The 26,265-nt window shown below is 37.4% G+C and overlaps 2 protein-coding genes across 4 annotated transcripts in view; one reads left to right on the top strand and one right to left on the bottom strand.

The window, feature by feature from the left end:
* Positions 1–8,971: 8,971 nt before the first annotated feature.
* LOC124606247 lies at positions 8,972–11,091 on the bottom strand. Its single transcript, XM_047138222.1, has 2 exons — positions 10,744–11,091; positions 8,972–9,602 (listed from the first exon to the last, which is right to left on the bottom strand). The coding sequence occupies exons 1-2, from the start codon at positions 11,089–11,091 to the stop codon at positions 9,126–9,128; spliced, it is 825 nt and encodes a 274-aa protein (XP_046994178.1). The 3' UTR covers positions 8,972–9,125.
* Positions 11,092–17,847: 6,756 nt separating this feature from the next.
* LOC124607100 (RISC-loading complex subunit tarbp2-like) overlaps positions 17,848–26,265 on the top strand; it is a 126,997-nt gene continuing 118,579 nt past the window's right edge. For 2 of the 3 annotated variants that reach the window (XM_047139294.1, XM_047139295.1), the window contains exons 1-2: positions 17,848–18,472; positions 25,946–26,004. In XM_047139294.1, the coding sequence (XP_046995250.1) occupies positions 25,947–26,004 (58 nt within the window). In that variant the 5' untranslated portion in view covers positions 17,848–18,472; position 25,946. The remainder of the gene's footprint in view (positions 18,473–25,945; positions 26,005–26,265) is intronic. The other variant, XM_047139296.1, reaches the window with a different exon arrangement.

Genomic DNA, 26,265 nt, shown 5'->3' with positions numbered 1-26,265 from the left:
AATAAAAAGGTTAGTGTTTGTGCTCGAGTTCTAAAACCAACCCCAACTCCAGCGGCAGTTCCTTCTGTATTTTCCTTAGACCGTCTAAACACTGCTCCAGTGACAACAACTTTACCCCTAACTATCCTCTTACAGCCTACTGCATTGCCTCCTGTAGTTCTGTTTCTTTCCCTCATGCTTCTCAACGCTATCTTCTACGGACTGCAACCATTTTCTCATTACTACTTCCCTATGTAAGACTTCTACTTCGGTTTCTAGTTTCCTAATATTATGATTAACTGCCTCTTCTGTAGTTCTGGGATACAGCATTACTTCTCCAGTTAGTTATCGTAGTATCTGTGTGTTATTCAATATGTCCTTCTCTATGCTTGCAATCTGCGTAGTGTGCCAATCACTCACGGGTATGTTCCCTTTTGCCCACTGCTTAACCTCTTCTATGTTGTCGTTCACCCTCCGAGTATTTTCCTCATCAGCAGTGCCAAATATTGTTTTCATAAGTCGACCTCCCGCGACTATCCAATCCCTCTTCCTTTACGTACGTGGAATAATCCAATATACCGTGGTCATCTCATTCCTGAATTTCTTGTATGTCCCTTGTACTCTCTCACACACTGTGGCACTTCCTTTGAATATCTCGTGTCTTTCCGTTCCCCTACAGAATTCGTCGAATGCTTCTTCCAATCTTCTCACCTCGTTATGCATCTCCCATGCATTGAATACCACTTGTACCACCCAGCGATGACTGGTGACCACTACATCTTCCTGCTTGGTGAACAGCTCTCCACCTTCTAGGTGCTGGTTCCAGAAAACTTCCACCCTGGCAAAGATCAGTAGTCCTGCCATGAACCATAATATCTCGCCTTCTCTGTACCTCACCTGCAGGCAGAAATACCTATCGCTTTCCTGTCCCTTAAATTTATTACTGCTCCAGAGCTACTTATACTAATTGCACTTAGCCTATATATAATCTAAACAAAATATTAAATGGCTATGTCCTGGGCCTTAATCCGTACGGGTTCCTTGTTACTGTTTGATTCGCAACATTTTGTGTATCTTCCAATATCTGACTCCTCACTCTGCAACACCGAAAATGCAGATAAAATACCCTCTGCACCATCCAAAATTTTCGCCGTTTAATATCCGTTCATAACTTGCACTGTACCTTTGATTCTGAAGCTGTAAGCTGTCTTACAGGAACTATATTTAATACATAATCAATGTAATTATTTTTGACAGTGTCGGCAAAATGGGGTTGGTGTGCAGCTATGCTCGCGCCAATATAGGCTTGCCTCATTCGGTAACCTGCGAGTATTAAGAGCACGGTAGGAGTTGAAAGACAGAGGAACTGCAATTCTGTTGCCTGTCCCATAATTATCCGTGGCTCTGGAGGCGACTAGGGATTCTCGAACAGCAGCAGCAGCAACAACAACAACGGCAGCTCAGCATTGTCATCGGCTACATTCTTCATCATGCACGCAGCTGCAACATCGTGAGACTGTTAAGTGAAAAATGATAAACTTACGTTGGCATTGCCCAGCGACATTTCTTTCACTAAGTATGGATAGCTTGAATAATAACTTACAATAGTTAAAACTTGCAGTGCACCTGTGTTGTCATTGTCCTCAGATGTTATTACCAAGCAGTGTCTCTTTCCTTTCCATGCAATCACCGAGTGTCGTATGAATACTAAAATTGATTAAATATTTACTGCCAATTTATGAGTTTGCTAATGACCAGATTCAGTCAAAATTTTCTGCTTCAGTAACTGTTCATTCTTGTATTGCATGAGAGAGGCTACTTAAAGTAAAGTAAAATTTCACAGGCAAAACTAATAACTGAAGATACAGCACAAATTAAGAGTGCCCAATTTCATATATTTTGTATTTAGCTTAGTGAGTTATATCTGCTGCTTTGAAGTGTATTTTATCGTTGTTATTTTAAAAGTAAAGCCAGTTGCTCATTTGCTTAAAGTAAATTCAGTTCAATCTTTCGATAAACAAAAGAAAATTACTTGTCTTTTTATAAATTTTGCAATAAAAGGGTACCACGTAATACTTATTACAAAAATCGCTGATAACACAAAGAAAACACTGATTAGCTAAAAAAAGGGGATAATTAAACGGTCACCAGCCCGCTAGGGCAACGAATCCCCAGAATCATGACAAAGGTAATGACAAAGAAACTTAAGCAAACAAATACTGGTGTGGCAGCAGAAGGTTGTCGAGCTTTTCCACAGCACAACAGTTCACGAGATATTGGTTTAAGAGCCACGTAAGTTGGCATGAGTTGTGCTTAATGTTTTTCTATAAGGACATTTTTGTATGTACTATACATATATGTTATGTAATTTGGATGATTACATGATGAAAAGACACAGTATTTGGCTAGTGCAGAAGGTATATGTGTAGAACCACGTAAGTTGGCTGGAGTTAGTTGCAGTAATGAGTAATGAAGAGCCACAGTAATTGGCTAGGAGGTTCAGTAATGTTCTATACAGAATTTTGTATTTTTTCTGGAATATTGTTTGTGAGATGTACAGAGCCACAGATGTGGCATGAGTTATGTTCAATGTTTTCTACAAGGACTTTTGGTATTCTGTACGCCAGTAATGATGAGTATTCCTTATATAATATGTGTCTAACGTGTATTGCTTAAACCACAGAAGCTGGAGTAAAGTATTTTCAGTCTGCCAACCGCAATATGGCAATTTTTTGTACACAGGATCTTTGTGAGGACTTTGCTAAAGCCACAGGAGCTGGCAAGGATAATTTGCAGTAATTTTATAAGGACTTTTCTGTAGAATAGGTATTCTTTGTATACAGTAGTATGTAAGATGTGCCTCAGAGCTACTGAAGCAGACATAAGTAATTTTAGTGATTTTCTGAAACTGTTTCATCTTTTTCTGTGTTGTATATAGGAAGTGTTGCTGAGCTGCAGGAGGTGGACGGAATGGTTTTCAGTGCTTGATGATTTTGTATCTATTTGTGTAATGTGTAATGATGTTTTTCAGAGCCGCAGATGGTGACAAAAGTAGTTTTTCAGTATATTTAATGATGTTGTGTTTTTCCTTTGTGTACAATAGCTTATTAGTGTAAACTCAAGTAGTAAATTTTGTATTCTGGAAGAAAGTTAAGAAATAGTAAAATTTTGAATTAGCAATATTTGTAGCAATAACTTGCTTAACTACACACAGACTTCGAAAATAAGATTTCAATAGTAGTGCGAATTTTGAGTGCACTGTTAAAGTTTTTAAAAGCAGTTAATTCATTTTTCACTTAATTAATTAATACTAAATGTAAAGAAGTGTTGGATTGAAAATTAATATCAATTTGCCTGAAAAAGAATTTGGATAAAAAAGAAATTTCTTTTAAAAAAAGAGTTTTACTTGTAACTTTTGAATTTGAGAGACAAGCTTTAAGAAATATTGTCTGTTAGGATAAATGTTTGTGTTAGGATTAGGCTGTAGAGATGAAGAATGGACACTGAGACGTACTGTCTATTACAGGTGCTGAGAGAGAACCTAAGGTTGAGACAGAACTGGACGCTAAATACGAGTGATGAGCCATTTTGCGATTCAACTGTAAGTGCTTATGACTTCATTAGTAAAAACATTTGAACACCCCTCAAAGTGTCAAAAATCTAGTGTAATAGCTATAGACGACGTAATGTTTCAACTAGATTTTCAGTAAAGTTTTTGGATGTCATTAAGAGATGAAACAAAGTTAGTGTTCTTTTTTGAAAATGAAAGAATTGGATTTAAAAAAGAGTTTGTTGTTTCAAAAACTTTTGTAAAAAAAAACTTCTTCATGAATCTTTTGAAAATTAAAAGCATTTTGAAAAAATATAGTAATACATAAATTTTGAAAATTGAATTTTGTTAAAGTCATTCGTTGAATAATAAAGCATTAAATCGTAAATAATCCTGTAAGAACATAAGAACAATAGATGTATTATTTCTTTTCAGCTGATGAAAAATATTTTTTTTGTAAAATTAATTTCCTGTACATCCTCAAGCCCTAGCCATTAACAATTGATGAAAATAGATATGTTGGGATGTTATGTAATTTAAATAATTTCATCAAATGATTTTTTGGTAAAAACAGTTTAATGAGAAGTGCCAGTGTAGTTAAGAAAAACATTAGAGCAAAAATTGTAAGAAACATAAAAATATGATCAGGAAAATTTTTAGTTTTTTACCGGGTCACAGCTATTACGCGATTTCAGATTTTTGCAGTAAATTTTGTTACGTTATGGCAAGCTGTTCGGGAAGCCTGCGGTACAGTAGCATTCAGCAGTGGCCAACTTGTGGCTTGCCGTATGCACCATAGCTACACCTGTTGCTAAAGCAGACCATGAGAATGCTCACTGTGGTGCATACTAAAATCACTTATTCACCTCACCTAAGAAACTAAATAACTATGTTAAAATTTATCTGTTTTATTCCAAAAGTGGTACATTACCATTTTTTTATTCAGACAAACATAGTGTCAAAATTTGATACTGCTACCTATAATAGTTTCAGAGATATGAAAAACCCATTAAAAAAGTACTTAACTGAGACTTAAGAAAGTAAATTCAGATAGGAACAATAACAGTTTATATTTCTCCTGTTATTTGAAAACAGTAATGGCACTCTCAGTGTGCTGATTTATTTTGTAAGGATTTTCAGTTCTAAGCTTTCGACAATTTTTCTTTTGTAATGAAAATAACAGTTTACGAGTTAATATCTGTATTTTTTTATTAGGATGAGAGTAAATGAGAGTGAATGTGAGTGTGTATGGGAGACATATGTCAAATTTCAATTCTATATTGTATTATAGCTTACGTAACTAGCAAGTGTTACGCCACCAGGGTGTCATGAACACTGTATATCCCCCTAACTGGCGGATGACGTATGTCTACGAGTGTTTGCTTTTGTAATAATACAGCCAGAAAGGTAATAAGAGGATAATCAATTCTAAAGTATATTTCAAGCATAGTTTTCTCTTATTTTTCGTTTTGTTTGGTTTGATGGAACATTTTGTTAATATTTGCAGCATGAAATGACATTAATGCGTTTACGAATGTTGATTGGAATAAAATAGTTTAAGCGCGAATATGATCTTGAAAAATTGATCTGATTGGCTGTTCGTTTTGATCAACCAATCAGAGTAAAGTGTTTCACGCGCGTTGCAATGAATTACATGCCTTGAAAGCAACGGCATTCAGACAGTCATGGACTAGCTGCCGGACGAGAAGATCATGTTAGACGTGTCCGAAAAAGTTATTTCTAAAATGAAGAAGTGACTGTTATTTCGCATTCGGTTTATATCCCCGTGCAAGCAGATGCATTTACAGACAGTTCGGTGAAGGTTGGGAGATTTTGTAATGTTTGTTGTAGAGAAAACTGCGTGTGAAGCTATTTGCCTTCGTGAAGAATTATTCTGCATGGCATGTTCGTTATGCGTTTACAGAACATTTTTTGGCGAGCATCTTCCTTTGAAGAATCCACTGAAAAGGACCGAGTGTGGAACTCATTTCGTTGCAGAGTATTGACTGTATTAATCTCGCAATATTTCGGGCTGGACTTAGTACAATTCTGGCTGTCTTGCGTGTGATATAAACTACATGAACTAGTAGTAGATGTGCTATCGACGTAAATGTGGGCTTGTTGACACCATAACTAAAGACAATAAAAAACATGAGTATCGGAAAGCGGACATTTTCAATGAAGGAAGGAAGCATCTATTTTTGTCCGTTATTACTAGAGATTTATAGGTTTATTTTGTTACCTGAGTTACGCGGACTATGCAATCGTAAGTATGGACGATGGATTTCTTCAACGCTGCTTTTAACATCGTCTGCATAGTACCTACGAATGTAGAGCAACGGATGGTGAACAATCGCTGTGCTGAGGTAGGTGTACATTAATTTGCAGCTTGCTTCACTCAGTGATAGCGAACTTTTATGACACAGCCCCGCCACTACGTGAAACACAAAATAAGTTCTGCGATATTTTGTTAACATGCCACATAAAGTAGAACCAATTGGAAGCAAGAATTCACTCTACGTTACAAGCAGAAAGCAAGACACCACACTGTATTTGTTGTGTTCAACAGAAGCCGTTATCTGATGGGTTTTATGTTAAATGTTACACCTAATGAATATGTGCCATTTGTAAGCACGGAGCCGAATGTCTCGAGGACGAATAGTTATTGGTATGGCTTGTTGTAATAAAATGACAGGAAACTTCTCATTGGTGGTAAGGATTTTCGTATTTCATTATAACTCATATGTAATGAAAGTAATCCATTTAGGGCAACGACCCTGTTAAGATTCGTGTAAATGTGTAGTCCTTATTTGGATTTGTTTTCTTAATTAAACGTCAATAACATTTCGGCGATTGAGGTGCAGAAAATAAGGCTGATAAAAGCTAACTTTCAGCATAAAGTAGTTATATGAGGCACCATGATATGGGACTGAGAATAGATGTGTCCTGTTGTATCCAAGGTTTTTTTTCACCTTCGCGTTTCCTAAAAGGTTGTGGGAGTTTAATATGAATTTAACAGAAATACTTTGTGTAATATTTCATGTTATATAAATGTAGGCCTACGTGCACTCTCTGTTAGGACTGTGTTTGTTTGATTTGGTGAAGTTTTATGATCTGATGTCTTCCCTGAGTGTACATCTGTCTTTCATTTTTGTCTTATTAGATGTTCATGGATATTAAAGTTTTTATTTATGTATACCACAGAAAAAATGTTCAAAAAATTAATTTTCGTTTCAATAGAACTAACGCAGGAATTATACACACGTCCATTTTTGCGAACAAAGCGTATGGTTTGCGAGCCAAATAAAGCCAACAACTGCCACTGGAGAACGCTGAAAGCGCAGAATCACGTCAATCACCTAGTGCCAAGTGCTGACAGCGCTGTGTCTCAAGCAGTGAGGTATCCCATCTGTGGTCACTTGAACATTACCTGCCTCTTCCCGTGTGTCGACAGCTTAAATGATTGGCGGTAGAATCCTGCAACAAACTGTACTAACATGCTAATTTATGGTACTTTTTGTGAGTTAATGTCAATAGTCATTGTTCCATTCAAAAAAGTACCGAAAGGTGTAAGTCACTATGTTCTAACGAAAAATGAAAATCGAATTTCGAAAACCGTTTTTCGCCGTCATGTTCATATGTTAAGTCCTGAAGCGGATTTGCAAGCTCAATTAAATACGGTGTCTAGAAAACAGCTGTTTCAGTATCTGATTTAGTCAGTACAATCGCTATTTACTAGAGGTAAACAATATCATTCTCAGTCTAGTACATATAATCCTCCTTCACTGCACAATAAGTCATTACGTCCATATTAGACGAATATGACAGTCCAGGTAAGTCTCAAAAACTGTTATGCGTTTACATTGGACCGAACATTGACTGTGGAAGCGGAAAACCGACAGCTAGAAACGGATTTTCAGAATCGATTTTTGCGTTTTACACTTGTTTTACATGACCAACCAGAAACGGTATTGTGAAATCTGTTAACGAAGTCAAGTTCTGGGAATGCCTGTGAACATAGTCAGTGAGGTTATGAGTTCAAATCCGTGATACATAAAGCCATAGTAAAGTATCGCAAGTGAGGAACTAACAACGATAAAGTTTGGTAATGGCCAAAAAAACTTCATAACGTAGATTGTTGATCATGATCAATTTTATGTGGTAAAGTGCTGAGAAGCGAAGCATCTCAAAACACCGACATTTATTTGCTAGCGAAAATAAATACAAGGAAACACATAAAAAAATATTTATAAGAGAATAAATAGAGCCAGTTAACTTTGTGGGGACCTAACACCATGGAGTCGCCCAGAACCATATCGCTGCCCTGAGAAAGCTCAACTAACCTCTCTGGAGCTGCAGTTAAGTTCGCTATGATCGATGTATGTGACAACTTACTTTGTACCACAGTCTAAAGGTGCGTTTACACTGCGATTTGTATCGGCACATGTATGAGATACATGTATATGCGACTTTGCGACATGTATCGCGACTTGTATGAGCTGACAAGTATCAACTTCATACATGTATGAGCGTGCGTTTACACTGATTTGTATCACTGTGCGATGGCTTCCGACGACGATTTGGAAGATTTCACATTTTTATGTGCTGGTACACTTGCTCTTTTGGAAGATGATAGGAAGAAAAGGCGGAGGAAGCGTAGATGGTGGCAGAGAGAGTTTCTTCGCAAACGCGCTACTCACGGAGCTTACGCAATGCTCGTTCAGGAATTAACGCTAGAGGATGGCGCATATTTTAGAAATTATGTTAGGATGAGTATGGAGGATTTCCGCGGTTTGCTATCTCTTGTTGCTCCTCTTGTGTCCAAAACCAACACAAACTTTCGGGAAGCGATTCCACCAGAGGATCAGTTGGCAGTAACACTCCGTTTTTTGGCCACTGGGGATTCCTTTTCGACGTTAATGTATCTGCATAGGATATCAAAAAGTGCCATATGCAACATTATTCTTCGTGTTTGCGAGGCCATTGTGCAAGATTTATCCCAAGAAGTGAAGGTAAAAGTTTTATATATATATATCAGAGTATGTAATACATTATATAATTTTTTCATGCATCTGGCACGTATATCAGTTTTTTGCTATTATTCCGGCGGCCTCGCGTGATAATGTTGGCAACGGATGCTAATGCCGACAATCGTGTGTGAGTCGTTGGCATTAGTAATCGCGTGACAATGTTTTGTCATGAAATCTTCGTTTTACGAGGGCAATTACTTTTAACGAGCGGACGAGGGTACATACAAGTAACTGTCAATCAGGAACAGCAGCACAAATTTTCTACCGCGCCGTTGATGTTGCCAACATAACCACGTGAGGATGCTGGAATAGGAACTAAAATTTTAACGGCACATACCTTTTTCAGCATAAATTTCTCAAATTTTGCTGAAATGGGTTAGCTTTTAGTTCTTTGGATCGACTGACATGCTTCACTCAGTAATACAATATCACAATTTCTGAGGACACTTTCTTCACAGTAAAGATATCCAACAACATTAATTTGTATTTAGTTTTATTAAATAGTACTTGACAGCACATTACATGCATATTTCAACGTTTATACATGTTTTTAAAGAATACATAAATTATGTTGCATTTGCATTTATTAGTTCATCGTTTGCCTCCTGCAAACATCTGTAGATTCCGTTCTCAAGTCTTGCCATAATTGTAGTATGGCCATTTTCATACAGAAATCTGAGCTTATTGGCGACCAAGACACCCAAGTGGGTAAACTGGTCCCATTTCCTGCCTGCTAAATTGTCGCCAACTTTTCTTAAGGTCTGTAAAAGACCTTCTCGGTCTTCATCCAGGTCTCTCCTGGCTCTCTTCAGTGCACTTGATCTACCACTTCCACTCGGACTTGGAGTGGTACAGGGTGCCACGGTTGCACATCCACTTTCGTGTGGAGGCACAGAGATGAGTGGAGTGGTTTCCACTTCCACAATGTCTTCTGGGGGCGTGGCAAATGTCACCTCCTCCATTTCTGTGACATCGAAAGGGAAACTAATGCTTCCTTCTCCTTCTCCTTCACCATCTCCTTCTCTGGCTGGGGCTTCCATGACCTTTAAAATACATAACACATTTCTAAGGCAAAGTGAGCTATATGTTATACATACATTATAATCAAAGTATCTTAATGTATTTAGAATTTCTTTGAGTGTCCATGCGTAAATTAAATTAAAAGAGTAACAATTTTCTTTCCAGCTTCCTGCTACTGCAGAGGAATGGCTGAAAATTGCCAAAGAATATGAAGAAAAATGGAATTTCCCCAGGTGTTTGGGAGCTATAGATGGGAGGCACATTGACACTGTGGCACCACCCAACAGTGGAACAGTTTATTTTAATTATAAAGAGCGCTTCAGCATTGTTTTGCTAGCAATTGCTGATGCTAATTATAGAATAATTTACGCTGATGTTGGCACGCAGGGGAGGATTTCAGATGGTGGTGTCCTTAAAGACACCACATTTTACAAAATGTTAGAAACAAAAACTCTAAATATACCACCACCAACTCCTCTTCCTGGTAGGAGCAAGCCTGTTCCATATGTTTTCGTCGCTGACAAAGCCTTTGGCCTAGAGGAAAATATTGTGAAACCATTTCCAGGTCTGCATGAAAAAAATAGTTGGCAACGTATTTTTAACTATAGAGCATGCAGGGCAAGAAGAGTAATAGAAAATGTATTTGGGATTATAAGTGCTGTTTACAGAGTGCTGAGGAAGCAAATGCTTCTCAGTCCGGGGAAAGCTACAGTGGTGGCACTAGCCTGTGTTTATTTACATAATTTTCTTCAAAACAGAAAATCTCAAAGTTATTGTCCAGCAGGAACATACAACAGAGAGGGAGATGTTGGCAACGTAATACCTGGGTCCTGGAGGGAAACCCCTACTGTGCTGGAGCCACTGCCCAGAACTGGCCGAAGAACTTCATTGCTGAATGACAACAGAAGAGAATATGCTGAACACTTCTGCAGTATTCAGGGCTCCATCCCATGGCAGTATGGAAAATAAGTTGCACATCATTGTTAAATGATGACATAAAGTAATATGCTCTATTCTTCTGCAGTATTCAGGACTTCAAACCATAGCAGTATGGAGAATCATGTTTTTCAGTGAAATTGTAAATATTCACATTATGTAAAGCATTAGCACGAAAAAATGTTGCCAAATATATGATTAATAAAATAATATAACAAATTTACTTACTGGTACTACTTCATGTGTGCTCCTATGAGAGAGTGGTTTGTAATTGTCTCTTATGAACTGCATACTTTCAAAAGCATACCATGAAGTGTGGTACACATTGCTTGTAGCACTTCCACTTCCTTTGCTGCTCTTCCGTTTCGCTAACTCGCGACTATATTGGCTTTTTAAATTATGCCACTTGTCCTCACATTCCTTCCTTGACACGTTAAATGCCTTGGCAATTTCCTCCCACTCGTCGCACCTTTTGTGAGTGTTCTTATAGTCTCGTATTTTCACATCCCATATACAGGGATGCCTGCGCACTGCCTCTATAAAATGCAGTGTATTTTGTTTGGACCAAGAAGTCATCGCAAATTTTAAAACACGCGGGCACAACACACGACAAAATACACAAATAACTACACAACAAACGACAGTCGGCAGCTCCAAAACTCAAAACAGCCGCCAAAGAGCCTGGTACTACGCATGCGCTAAACTTCAAAATAAGCGGCAGGCGACAAGACGACAGGAAATGATAGTACTGCGCATGCGCGAGTTCTTAAAATGTCGCTCATACATGTCGCGTATATGGCCAAAAAGCGATATACAAAATGTATACGCGACATGTATGAGCTCGAGGGTCCGCATACAAGTTCCGTGAATTTTTGTTTGAGGTGATGTATAGCGACATGTCAAATTGACATGTCGCTCATACATGTCGCGATACATGTATCCCAGTGTAAACGTAGCTTAACATAAAGTCGCGACACTTCGCCTCGATTTTGTTGCCTACAGCGCCAGCAGCGCCCCAAGCGGCTGGTAGGTTGAACTGTGAGTTCGGCGCGATCGTGAAAGCGAATAGTGATTATTTATTTTGATTTATACAATGGTTTTTACCATCGGGAGCGCTTGTAGCGGAATAAATTGCAGCAACAACAGGAAGAAGACACCACAGCTGTCTTTTTTTTAGGTTTCCTAAGGATCCTGAGAGGTATATACCATCATGTTACTAAACTGTATCGTCAGGATTCACTTGCAAACTATATGTGTATAAATGATGAATGTTTCGTTTTAGGAGCAGAAAATGGCTAGTTAATAGCAGACGAGAAGACCTTATGAAGAAAGACTCAGTTTACCTCTACAATAATATTAGGTTTTTGTCCACTACATTTCGAACAAAACCAGCAACGCAGACAATAACAAACTCGTGTGGAATGCAGTACCCACACTGTTTGACATTCAAAATAAGCCACCTCATCTGACGATGAAGAGGAAACTGCCACAAAGATTCGACAGTCAATCTAAAGCTGTAAAACAGTCCTATGACACAGAAGCAGCCAGTTCAACTCTCCGTGTATCAGTGCCAGATTCGTGTGAACATCAACACAGACCTGCTTTGACGATGAAGTGGTTAGATTAAGTTCAGCTGTTCGTGTCTTACAAAAGCGTGTGAAGTGTCAGAATGTGCAGATCTAGCGAAACTATTACGGAACAAGGAAAGTGCCTACAGACAGATTGTTTGAAAATTATTAAGATATGTGGTTTTTCGTGAAATGTAATGTAATCAGGTCATTATAATGTTTTCAGCATATTTCTCCCACTATTTGGCAGTTGCTTGTCCACTTAGAATAATATAGAGGTGAAGGTCGTACTTGTGGCAACAGGTGGCAATGACACACACACAGTAGGCCTACAGAACGATAAACGAGCTGTCGATCGCTTTTGCATGTAGAGGTACATGTCTGTGCTTCTCACATGTGAATCTGTGTGTTTATATTCTTTTGATATCGACGTGGTAAGCTGCAATTCTGTCCAGTGTCATAAGTGTTTCTTCACGAATGTGTTGTAGCTTGCCACTCTATTCATGGTTTTTGTCCATACTTGAGCTTATTTTAGAATCACTTTTAGAAACATATATGCCTTCTGATGCTACACAAACTCTTGGAGGCAAGAAAATAACTCGAATAATTCGGAAATTACGTAGGAAATGGAAACAAACATTATGCTTACGACGCGTCTGACGTTCACCTTACCTGCCACTTGGAGCGCTAGTGTCGCTCCATCTGTCAAACGGCAACAACTTTTACAGCAGTGAGTGTCGCGACTGTTATGTTAGACTGTGCTTTGTACGTTGTATGATACTGAAATGTATTTGTGTGGAACCTTACGACCTCTTAGTTATTATTATACGTAACTTAAGTCCCATATTTTTTCTTACAAACGGTAACTAATAACAACATAAGCAAATGTATTTTTCTCCTTCATTAGAGATGACTTCTTCATTTAAAATATTATTTAGTCAAAATTACTTCATCGACAATATATATCGTGGGTGACAGCACTGTTATGTTACTACATAACCTAAATAATTTTTCGTGTTCAGATATATAACTTCGCTTGTGGAAGACCACACTATGGAAAAAATATTCAAGTCGTCACGGATTATTTGGAGTACCACGAAAACAAGGCACAAGAATAAAATAAAAATTAAGAAGAAACATTAGCACAAAATCCATGGGACTACTGAAGAATGGGATACAACCTGTCGGCTTTGACCAGTGACATCAGAATTTTCCAGAAATGATTTATGATACAGATTTAACAACAAAGACAAGTGTTCAGAAACAAAGGGCTGCAGGAGAGAAAACAGGTGGTAGGCATATATCACGTCAATTAATATTTCGATCATAATATTAAGGATATTGCTTGTTTGAGTCCTAGTACATCTGTAAAAAATTAAGGAAAAAAAGGAATAGAAGTGACATTAGCATGGAATACCTCATTTGATATATAAATATGTTGTATTTCGAACTACAGTCGATCTATATAGGTTAACTGCTGTATGGGATACAAATTTAACAATTGTCGATTTCTTTGTTTTTGTTAGCATTAGTATCCTGGGTGGTACAAATTTTACAAGTGTTGCTTCTTTCACCTCAACTACTGCTACCATACATAATATTTGTAGCCCGTACTGCAGTTGGCCTTTACAGGTCAACTGAAGATTGGGATACTAGTACTAACGATAATGAAGAAATCAATGTACACAACATTGGCATCCTGTACCTTAGCTGAAATACACAATGGCGACCTATATAGGTTAACTGAAGACTAGAATAGTAGTGCTAGTGGAGGCGAAAAATGGCGACATACGTATTGTTTGGATCCTGTTTTATTTATTTATTTATTTGCGTCCTGAATCTTTGAGTTACATATACTATACCCTAGATGTTAGACAAAATGAAATTACATTAATATACTGTTACATTGCTTGTATACTTTACATTTTTAAATTGTTACATTGTTATATTGCTATATTGTTAGATTAAATTTTTATATTGTTACAACAGAAATTAACTTATTTTTCAAGATACTGTGTTATTGAGTAAAAACAATTTTCCAAGAGATATGAAGTTATAGATATTCTTGCAGTTTTTAACTGTTGTGGGAAAATACCACTTGATAGTGAAGAATTGCATATATCTAGCAGTGGTGCGAGTATCTGTTCAGCTGATACTTATAATATAGTCTGCCACATCGCCAACTATGGATGAATATTTATTTTTTAATGACTTTATGGTTTTTAACAGTTCTTCTCTACTTATCGGTTGAAGGAACATGGATGTATTTGTTACACTATTTCCAGAAATTTCCTCTAATATTTTGTTTGATGTTTTTCCCATTTGTTCCTTCACTAGCTCACCAGCAATATTGGTGTAGTAAGTATTGAAGTGGTTAGCAATTAATTTTGGATCAGTGATCTTGTGGCCCGCCTGTGACAATACAATATTTTTGTGTGTTTCCATCTTTCCAGTAAGTCTCTGTGCCATGTTCCACATTGTCTTAGCTTTGTTTGATGATTTCATAGTAAGTTTGTCATTTTCCCTTAATTTTGCTTCCCTTATTACGTAACTCAGAGTTAACTTGTATTTTTTGAAGTAGTGGGCAAATTCAGGGGTGCTATCTATTTTTGATAGTGCAAAAAGTTCTCTTTTTCTTCTACTTTGATCCCAGATGTAATCCAAGTTTTGGGTTTGCTGGGGCCTTTACAAATTATTTCCTTTTTTGGAAATTCAATTTCAAAACAATGCTTGTAAATTTCCATGAAATTATCCAGCTTTTCATCTGTGTTGTAACTGTTGTAAATTTTTTTTCCACAAGTGGGTACTTAGCATATGTTTGAAGTGCTCAATATTTTTATGCTGAATTTTCTCTTGTAGATAACACTTCCATTCCTAGACAAGTCAATACTTCCGCATACAACAAGTAGCTATGCATTGAGGTCACTGTAGCCAGTATTAAAGTTTTCTGAGGTGTGCATGTCTGTGTTTACAAAGATACGATCAATAAGTGTGGCACTAGTGTTTGTTATGTGTGTAGGGGAGTTTATTTTAGTGCACAGGTTTTATTCTTGAATAATATTAAGGAATTTTTCTCTTTGGGAGCTATGTGTTAATAGGTCAATATTAAAATCGTCACACAGAACTAGAGTTTTGCAAGTATTTTTAAGTTTCCCTAGTGCAAGGTCAAGTTTTTTTAAAGAAAATGTTCACATTCCTGTTGGGTGATCTGTAAACACACATTATTATAGCTTTTCCTGATGTTATTTCAATAGCTGAGGCTTCAAAGTGTTTTTCGCTTCCTAACTGATTTACACAGTCTGTTATGTTATATAGTCTATGTTTTCTTTTACATAAATGCAGCTTCCTCCAAGCTTTGATATTGATCTGCAAAATTAGTTCGCCAGAGTGAAACCGGTTATGTTTGAATACTGTAAATGGTCCTTCTCTAGCCAGTGCTCACAAAAACATAAAACTGATACCTCCTTCCACTCATTGCTAAGAAGCACATTTATTTCATCAAGTTTGTTTGGTAGGGACTGTACGTTTTGGTGAACGACTTTTAAAGTGTATGTATAGGTTTGTTCTGTAACACATTTCTCTATGGCACCCTCAGCTACTCTAAAAAACTTCTACCTGTCCCTTGGTGTGTGTTTCTTCCCAGCCATTTATCCAATGTGTTTTGGACCATTTCTGTGTTATTCGTTTTTTCCTTGTGTATCGTCCTTCCTTGTGAGTCCATTTGGACCCCTTTAACATGTTCTGCTTTGTTTTTTGGGCTTTCATTGCCTGTTATGAGCCAATTATCCAGCGTACTGGTAGAGTTTTCTAACGCAATGCTTTACAAAATTATATATTTTCTCTGTTAGGTATTGTTTACCACCATAGTTCTTCACTTAACCTATATAAGTAAATGATACCATTATATATGTCACTTTTTTCATCTAGCTAGCACCAGTATCCCATAGTTCAGTTGACCTGTATACGTCAACTGAAGTACAGGATACAAATTTTATGTATGTCGGTCCTTTCTTCTTCAGTAGTGATAGTGTAGACTCGAAAAAATTGTGGTGATACTAGTAAAGGAAAGGGAAAAAGAACAACAACTGCAAAATTTGTATTCTGTACTGCAGCTGACGAACTCATACTTAACACAGAGCAATATAATACGATAAAGAAATACATCAAAATAGACAAGTTAAGTAGAACAAAAAATAAAAAACTTACCATATGCAAAAGATGGGAAGAAAAATCACATACCCACATATGGAAGAAACACAAAATCACAAAAAAGCATGCATTCATACAAACACATAAACCCAGAAGTTCACATCAAGGAAATGAAATAAAATAATTAAACAAAAATCCACAGATGAAAACTGCTTAACATAAGAAAATAAAGAATGGTGGCTCAACCCCAAAAAAATCCAAATCAATATTTTAACCATCTCGGCCAAACCTACTCTGTTTCTTAATTATCAGTTACCCCCACTCGCATCCCAACCTGAAATTAAGTAACAAATTTTGGAGGATACGCTTGTCCAACACATTTAAGGAGACACTTAAACAGGCAATATGCATTTGGTATACCACATCTCCATGAATATTCATCTAAATGGCTCTGTAGTGTCGAAATGCGCCCCTCCCTACAACAGATTTTATGGCTGACCATTAACCTTCTATACTATTCGTACAAACCCCAGTTGATGAAGATCTGAATTCAGTGCTATGATTGACGACAAGATGCCTAAAACCTCTATCCCCCAAATCCTTATTTGAAGAAAAACCGTCAGAAATAACTACATAGCCCTCTGCAACATGATCTTTAATTAATTTCACCAACATTTTCTTTGTTCGAGTACAAACTACTTTAAAAACAAAATTGTCACATTCTGGACCTGAAATTACAGCCACCCAAACCCATACTCTCACCACAGGTTCCTCCCTGTTGTACTTGGTTTTGCCAAAGTGAGACTCATCGATTTCTACTCTAACACCCACACCCCCTCCCCGCGCCGAAGGCCCCCTATACTGTATATTCCCCACAAATTTCCCTACAAAACGAATACCAGTCTAAAACGGAGGCTCACTCACACGACATTCATGCACACACAACCACACAGGATACCTCAAACATCAACAATGTAAAATTGTTATTTTATCCACCAAGGCCAGTTTCGAATTCTCAAACAATTTTACTCGTCTAATTGAACGAAATAGCCGATCCTTGCTACATCTTTATATGAATAAATCGTGAGTACGATGTGCAGACACATCTATCAGGCGCGTATGTTCGTTACACTCACTACATCGAACGTAATCAGCAGGAAGACCAGACATTTGCAAAAATCGAATGGTTCCCGACATGTCTATGCCCAAATCCTGCTTTAAGTCTTTCATATTCATGGGAATAGATAAATTCATACCTAAAAACGAAAATAAAAAACTAAAAATTCTTCTAAATGAAAAATTATACTTCCAAACAATCTCAAACACACTAGGAATGAAATTAAGTACCAAATGAATTGGAAAGGATCAATTTAAATCAATGCAAACGAAAAAAAACACTATTCAATGTCTAGCGCTGTCGTTTAAACACACATTCATTTATTTCAATGTACAATAATAGCGCTTATCCACAACAGACAACCGATTCATTATCTCGAAAGTAGACATAATATCAATGAGTAACCTAGTATAACATACATAAAGAGGGTAACTTCCGATATTAGCAGACGATGACAGTCAAAACTCTCTTTCCGAGACCTTAACGTGATGTGAAGGCAGTGATCTCCATGGAGATCACTGGGTGAAGGGGTCTTTCGACGCCTGTGCTAATTACGCCATTTGAAATGCGATGTACTCAGAAGGTATTTTTTCAAGAAAGATTAAGAACTTGTGCAGATGATACAGGCTGATTGGCGGAAAAGTGATGATGATCATGATGTCAGCAGCCTTTATATCTTGTGTGACGCAAGACAAGACAAACCGCTTCTTTTCATATGATGGTAATGAATCAAGGGGATTTACAAAGTTCTGTGTTGCTATCGGTCCCGTGGTGGTTGTGCATCATCGTTGATCTCTGGAACTGTATCGTTAGTTGAGGAAAGTCCGGAACATTTGTGACATTTGTTGGGGGGCTGGACAGAAATTCCTGGTAGTGAGGTCGGACAAGTTCTTTCGTTTTCCGATTCTACTCTGTTGCACGTGTCAAAATTAATCATTTGCTGAAAAACATTTGTTTGTGTTTTGTGAGTGTCGTAAATTGGTAGTGACAGCAGAAGACAACACAGCTGATGGACAGAAAAATTAGTTCGCGCAGCTGACCAAAGTATGTGAAATTACTGTTCCTCAAATTAAAGGACTGTAGTAGCAGTATTGAAATATAAAGGGTAACGCCGCAAGTGCAGGTACGTGTCCTGTGAAAGTAACAATTTGTAATTTAAGATTTATAGTCTTTAAAGAATGATTTTGTTGTGAAGAAGAAAAGGAGTGCGAAGCTTTCAATGAAAATTGCCGGTGAGCTTTATAAATTTCATATTTTCTACATTCTGTAGAGACAGTTGTTGACAAGGTTGCCGTGATTAACATACCTTTCTATATATTTTAGGTCATTGGAAAAAATGTGTCTGCAAGGTTGTTTCTCAGTTTTTCGTAAGTTTACTGCTAACGTTAGTGTTATGTAAACACAGTCATAATTTGTTTATTTATTTATTTATTTATTCATTCAGTCATTCATTCAATCAATCATCCTAAAATCTTTCCAGATTGTGGGACACAGAACAAACACAAAACAGTGTGACAACACAGTAAAAATACAGTATCATTTCAGTGTATACATAAAATGCAGTTTTAACCATAAAAGAGCTTGCTCTAATTGTAATAGCTGCTTTGTTTTGTTTTAAGTCTCGTGTTTTTCAAATTTTCTGAAAATTCTGCTACTGAATAGAGGCAGTGACCATTTTAAGAATGCCCTAGAGGTTATACAAATGTGTGAATGATGATATGATTTTGACCTTATGTGAAAGACTGCTGTAAATTTGTAATCTTCTGTTTATTCTGGAAGTTTTGTAGGAAGATGTCCTCACTGACTGGCCAGAAAGCTTTCCCTTTTGTGTTGTATCTTTGTCGTGGATATTAAAGTTTTCATTTATGTTTTTTAAATTCATTTATGTTTTTTAAATTCATTTATGTCTTTTAAATTCTTTCTAATGTACAGATTTCTAGTACATACGTTCAGGGAAATGGGAGGACTGACGAGTTTACAATTCTTTTCAGTAGGATGCTATGGAATTGAGCAAAGTAAGCAATTCAGACAGTGCTAAAACTTGCTATAACAGTAATCACAGACTAAAACATACTTTTATTTAGTGTTCTATTTAATTTGTTTGTGTATGCTGTTTAATGTTATTTTGAAGCTGTACGCCTAACAACTTTGTTTCCAGAGAAGATTTAAGTTTTGTTGGAGTTCCAGACTGGTGTTACATGCACCACCTTTTAAACAGAAATTTTGGAGTTGTGTTTTTTGTGTTTATCAATAGTTTATTCCCCAGAAACCATCTGTTTAGCTGTACTGTTGTTTTATTTGCTACTGTTGTAGCTGACTTAAGGTGTTCCCTGTTATAAGGATGCTTGTGTCATGTGCAAAAGATTTGTTTGTGATCCACTGTTGAGGTCTAAATCGTTATATGCAGGAGAAAGAGGCTTGGCCCAAGAATCAGTCCCTGAGGGAGCCCCCCCCCCCCCTTTTCTGTTTTGTGTTTGTCAGGTATTATGTGAACCAATTTAGAGCAGTGCCTCTAATGCAATATACTTGGAGCCTCAACAGTGTGTTGTGGTCCGGGATGTCAAAGGCTTTACTTAAGCCTAAAAAAAATGCCAGTGGTTCTTGGTGTTTTGTCCATTGTTTGCAGGGCATGGTGTATAAAGTCATAGATTGCACTGAGTGTTGATTTAGTTTTCTTGAATCCATGCTGAATATCGGCAAGAATTTTGTTTTCCTCTAAAAATTTCATTAACCTATTATATATTACTTTTTTTATGAAAAGGAAGGTTGCTGCTCACTGTAGAGCAGAAATGCCGAGTCACAGATCGGCACAACAAAAAGACTGTCACAAATAAGGTTTTGGCCAGAAAGGCCTTTGTCACACACACACACACACACACACACACACACACACACACACACAGGAGACTGCAGTATCTGGCAACTGAAGCTGGCTTCTGAAAATGTGCCTGTCTGAAAAGCTGAATTGACTACATCTGAAGTGAAATGTTTGTAATACATTGCTTTATGATGCATTCTGGAATACTATCAATTCCTGATGAAATTTTCCTAAGAGCTGATGCAACTCAGTTGATTTCATCTGGAGTTGTTCTGCAAACATAGATTGAAGTGGAACAAGACTACACTTTGTCTTCTGTTTCTTCCTGGTATCTGTTTTGTCACTGATTACTAAATGTCTGCATAATAACACCTGAAAAGATTTGTGATGTGTTGGGATCAGTTACACTGTTGTTCTCATTGTTCAGTGATGTTTGCTTTCTTCTGTATTACTTTCCATATTGCTTGGCTTTTATTTGCTAACTCTGTTATGAACCTACCATTGGCCATTTTTTGCATGGTGCAGAACTTTAGTGCATTAAAATGTGTTTCTGAATATAGTTGTTGAGAATGGGAGATGTGTTACGGTTTTTCCTGTATCTAAGCAGTTCTCTCTTCCTCGCACTTGAGATTTAGATATCTGTTGTTGTCCATCTCTTTGCTTTTGGGATTGTGCCTCTTATTACGTGCATTATGATGGGGAATGCAATTACAAAGTAATCTCTGAAGAAGCTAGAGAATTTATCAAACTTTTTGTTGATATCATCTGTTTGTAAAACTTCTTCCCACCTTTCTCCTGGTAATAGGGAAGTTAGTGTTTCTATATTATGTGTTGAAATGTCGTGCTGTTACAGTTCTTCTGTAGTTCTGGGTGGGCAGCAAGTACTTTTGGAGAAGTGAAATCTTGAGCTTCATGATCAGTAAGTTTTGTACTTTATAAATTTTGCGGTGCAGCTTGTTTTCACAAATATCTGATCCAAGGCAGTGACAGCAGTTTTTGTGATTCTATCGTTGTTCTGTCCCCACCTTTCTCCTGGTAATAGGGAAGTTAGTGTTTCTATATTATGTGTTGAAATGTCGTGCTGTTACAGTTCTTCTGTAGTTCTGGGTGGGCAGCAAGTACTTTTGGAGAAGTGAAATCTTGAGCTTCATGATCAGTAAGTTTTGTACTTTATAAATTTTGCGGTGCAGCTTGTTTTCACAAATATCTGATCCAAGGCAGTGACAGCAGTTTTTGTGATTCTATCGTTGTTCTGTCCCTTTTTAAGTTAAACATACCTGCACGTACTCCAGCTTATTTAGGAAGGACTCAAAATTTCCATTTGGGGAGTGATAAATACATGCTACAGCTGTATTTGCCTCACAGACTTCAGTGAATGCTAGCTCAGTCACTTTCTGCATTGATGATGAAACTTATTAATAGATTTTAGACCTTGCTTGATTAAAATTACGGTACCTCCATTTTTATGTATTTATACAGAAACAAGTTGCTAGTATGTACCCTGGTATAGAAAAAAAAAAAAACAATTTGGTCATTCTTGCTTGGTAAAAATTTGTTCATAATAATTCATCTGTGTGGGAGCCTAGAGTCTTTGAATTGTTAGTCTGAATCTTTTCTTCCAATGAGCTGTGGCCCACTTGTGCATAAGAGGGAGATGATTGTTTTGGTGAATGGAGAAGATGTGAAGATGCATCAGTTTCCTTTGATATTGTATATCATATCTCTGATTTCTGTACAGTGGTTTTTGGCAGAACTTGTGAGGCATTTTTCTCAAAATTTCACCAATTCAAAGGGTTGCATTTCAGTATTTGGACTGAACATTTTAATATCTGCTCAGCTTCTTGTCCTGATAGCAAGCATGCGTGCCCCTCCCTGCCCCCCCCCCCCCCCCCCCCCACACCTGGATTCAGTTTTACTATAAAGAACAACAACTCAACAAGTCTAATTCTCAGACATGGCATTTTGGCACTGCTTATAAATATGGTAGTAACATTTTGAACTGTATGTGATCTTTTGACACTTAGTTGCTCGTGGTGCCTCTTTGTTACAGAAGAGTCCATGTCACAGGAATATTTACTGTTCTCCAGAATAAAAAAATACTTTATTGCAATATTTTTGGGCCTTATAGGTTTTCCATTATTCTATGTCTCGGCTAGAAGTCAACCCTTAACTTCGTAACTGTTATTAAGCCACTTTGTTTCCAGCTTTTAGATGTGAAGTTATGGTTCTGCAGAAAGCTATTGACATTTTCAGGAGTTGTGCCATTTTTGATCTGCTGGGATATAGCCGTGCCCTTTTTTCACCATACGGTATTTCTTATTTGTCTTCTGTTTCAGCTATTGTTTCAGTCCTGCTTTTAGATTTGGCATTTCCAGGTGCAGCAAGATTCTTTAGTAGTAAGCATGCATTCTGTCTGGTGCTTTGTAATGCTCTAGTACACAAATGCTTATGTTCTTCAGCCACAGTATCAAGATATTTTTTTCCCGTTAGTACTCACAAAAGATGACATATGTAAAAGTGCCATGGAGTTGAGTCTTTACCAGGATATGAGGATACATAATTGTGAACTACCCAGGAAATTAATAGGACAAAACTTGGATTAGTTCTATTATGGGTTATGAAAGTGATTGGTTGAACCATTGTGACATTATGACCATGGAGATAAAGCAGGCAGTCACTCAAAACAGGTTTGTTATCCATCTTGATTGTATTAATTTTTTGAGATGGCCAGTTTTAGTTGAACATGAACCATCCTCAGATCAGATTGTGTCAGTTACAAGAGTAACCCATCCAACTATCAGCATAATTTACATGCTAAAAGGCAGGTAAAATTTGCTGATATTTGGTTGGGCTACTCTTGCAACTGAACAATCAGGGGCTACTCTTATGACTAATACAATCAAATCCAAGGACGGTTCTTGTTAAATCAAAACTGGTCATTTTAAAAATTGATGCAATCAAGATGCGAAGTAAATCTGTTTAATCCCTGAATATGAGGACTCTTCATGGTTGGAAGTGAAGAATGTAAACTGGTAGTAATAATTAAAAAGTGTCCAGTGAGGAGCAGTGGTCATGGTTGTTTTTCCTTGTGTGTGTTCACTTTATTACAAATATTTGAAGATATATGTGCTAATTAAACATTATTTCATTGTAGTTTTCATACAACACAGACTACAGATATTTTTTATTCAAACTCTTGGACTTCTTTTGTCATCAGTCTTCTGACTAGTTTGATGTGGCCCATCACGATTTCCTCTCCTGAGCAACCCCTTCATCTCTGAGTAGCACTTTCAACCTATGTCCTCAATTATTTGCTGGATGTATTCCAATCTCTGTCTTCCTCTACAGTTTTTGCCCTGTATACAGCTCCCTCTAGTACCATGGAAGTTATTCTCTCATGTCTTGACAGATGTCCTATCATCCTGTCCCTTCTTCTTATCAGTGTTTTCCACTTATTCCCTTCCTCTCCAATTCTCCGCAGAATCACCTGTCTGTCTCTATTACGTACGCTTTTGTAAATACTTGCTGTGAAGCACAGAGCACAGATATGGAGCATCACTGTGTAAGGGTAGTTGGTCGGCACCACTCCTCTTCCTGTGGCAGACAGTAGCAAGACTGGGCTTGCTAACTCCTTTTCTTACAACCGCCTTCTATAAACTGCCAAATGCATGCATAATACACACAACTGGCTCTATCTTGACACCATGACAGACTTTGGGAATGGGTAAATTTCATTATGAACATTATTGGCTCAGCTTTTGACTAATTTCCTCCCACATCCATACTGTTCTTCATTGGCTCAGCTTTTGACTAATTTCCTCCCACATCCATACTGTTCTTCATTGCTGCTTGAGCTGCTCTTATTGCAGATACAGTTTGTCATGCTAGATGGCAATGGTATTGTTTAAGCTCTCTTCCTAAATTTAATAGCTGCAATAGCTTCATGAGACTTCAGTCTCTTTCCCCTTCTTAATCATCCAACAGATACTTGTGTTGCTACAAGAAATAGAGTTTCTTTGCAAAGGGACGACGACGATGATGATGATGGTATATTGTATAGTTTTAACAAAAGAGCCAAATTTTAAGTAATATAAATTTGGAAATTTTAGGTAGACACCAAAGTAACTTATACTTGCATATTTTTATCTGAAATTATTAACTTTTTTGTTTACAAAGAATAACTTCAGAGGAGTGAAAATCCTGTAAAAGTGCCCAAAAATGTTAACTTTCTACCTTAAACTATAAGGCAGTGCCAAAATACCAGAAAAGATGAGCAAAGAATAAAAAAAAAAAACAAAAAAAAAAAAACATGTGTATCAGGTGCTTCTCCAATTGTTTGTGTCGGTCTCAACATTAAAACCTGCCAGAAACAGTTAAATTTCAACCCTTGCACTAATAACTTTTTCAAACTATTACAATACTATGAAAGGAAAGTTGTCACTCGCCACATAGTGGAGATGCTGAGAGGCAAATAGGCACAACAAAAAGACTTTCACAAATAAGCTTTCAGCCAGCAAGGCCTTCGTCGAAACGAAAATAGATGCCACACACACGCACACACACACACACACACACACACACGTGCGTGCGCGGAAACGCAGACGTAGCTTGGCCAGAGACTGCAGTTCGTGTGTGTGTGTGTGTGTGTGTGTGAAGCCCTTGTTGGCTGAGAGCTTACTTGTGACAGTCTTTTTGTTGTGCCCATCTGTGACTCAGCATCTCCACTATATGTTGAGTAGCAACTTTCCTTTCATCATATTGTTACAGTCCGTCCTGGATTTTCCGTTGTTTGATTTTCAAACTGTTAGTAAGATATGCATCTGTTGACTAGTGTTGTGGTGTTGTAATTGAATGTTGCTCTCAGTTCTGTCCAAACATTCACGGTAGCAGAAAATTAAGTTACTCCTATTCTCTGTAATGTGGCAGTATATGCGCACTATCAAAATTGAAACACATAATGCTGTGACACGGTGGTGCTAGAACATAAACATGGCAACACGATTTGAAAGCATAAATCATTTATTAATGTGGATATTTTACAGTAAATGTAGTTTGCTGTGTGGCATCTGATATCCCATTCCTGATAAAATTTAGGGTCCAAATAACTTTGCTGTCTCTGGCAGTTTTTAATAGTTACTTGGACTGAAAATAACCTAGACACTTATAGTTAACTGCTCCTATTGCTTTATCAGTAGCAACTGCTATGTCGGAACAGTAGTCGCCGTAAGGACTTAAAAACTGTCTGTAGAAGAACTGGAACAGTAGTAGCTTTGTAATGGAACTGCTGAAACTGTAATCTGTAACTGAATTGTAATCTATAACGGAATTGCAGGAAATGTACTCAGTAACTGTGTGATGGGGACTGAGCTCTGTAAATGAATATCGGGAATTGAATGAGTGTCAGGTGTGCATTGTCTTTTGTGCCCGTTGAGAACATCTCCATCTGTGCCTGTATTTCTTAGAAGTGAAGTAACCCGTGGTTGACAGTGCTCTCAAAGGCACTAGCAACACTATCGGCCGATAGATTTGATATGCACGGTGAACATGGTGGGGCAGCAGCAGATAGTCGTCATTAGCAAGTGCCATCTGGAGATTGCCGCTTGATACTGGAAGGCACCTGGCGAGTGATGTGTCTGAGTGCTGGTGACCTCTTGTGGTGTTACTCTGTACCTCTTGAGCTATGTAGGCACCAACTGGATATTGAAGTTCTAATGTTTACTTATAAATTTCATTCAAAGTACCACAATTTTTTTTGATGAAGTATGTTTTTTGTTGCAGGATGAATGCTGCTAGGGCAGCCCAGAAAGTCTGTAGGCTAAATGTGAATGGTACCACGGGTAAGTGTATTTATCAAATAAAAATATGTATTAATGCTGTGTAGGTAATGAAATTCGGTTTAAACATCATAGCTTAAAACTGGTGGATTATATTCTCATGCAAATAGTGCTTTTATTCTGCCTTAGCTTGAATTAATATGACATTAACGTGTGGAAATTGTAGAAATGAGGTGTTTTGTTTTTTTGAGGTAGCTGCAGAGGGAGAGCGACAGTCTGTAAAGATCATTGGCACTCTAGTACAAGCATAGCAAGAAAATATGA

Source organism: Schistocerca americana, chromosome 3, assembly GCF_021461395.2.
Source record: "Schistocerca americana isolate TAMUIC-IGC-003095 chromosome 3, iqSchAmer2.1, whole genome shotgun sequence".
NCBI classification, from domain to species: domain Eukaryota; kingdom Metazoa; phylum Arthropoda; class Insecta; order Orthoptera; family Acrididae; genus Schistocerca; species Schistocerca americana.
This window is presented reverse-complemented; position numbering and strand designations above follow the sequence as displayed.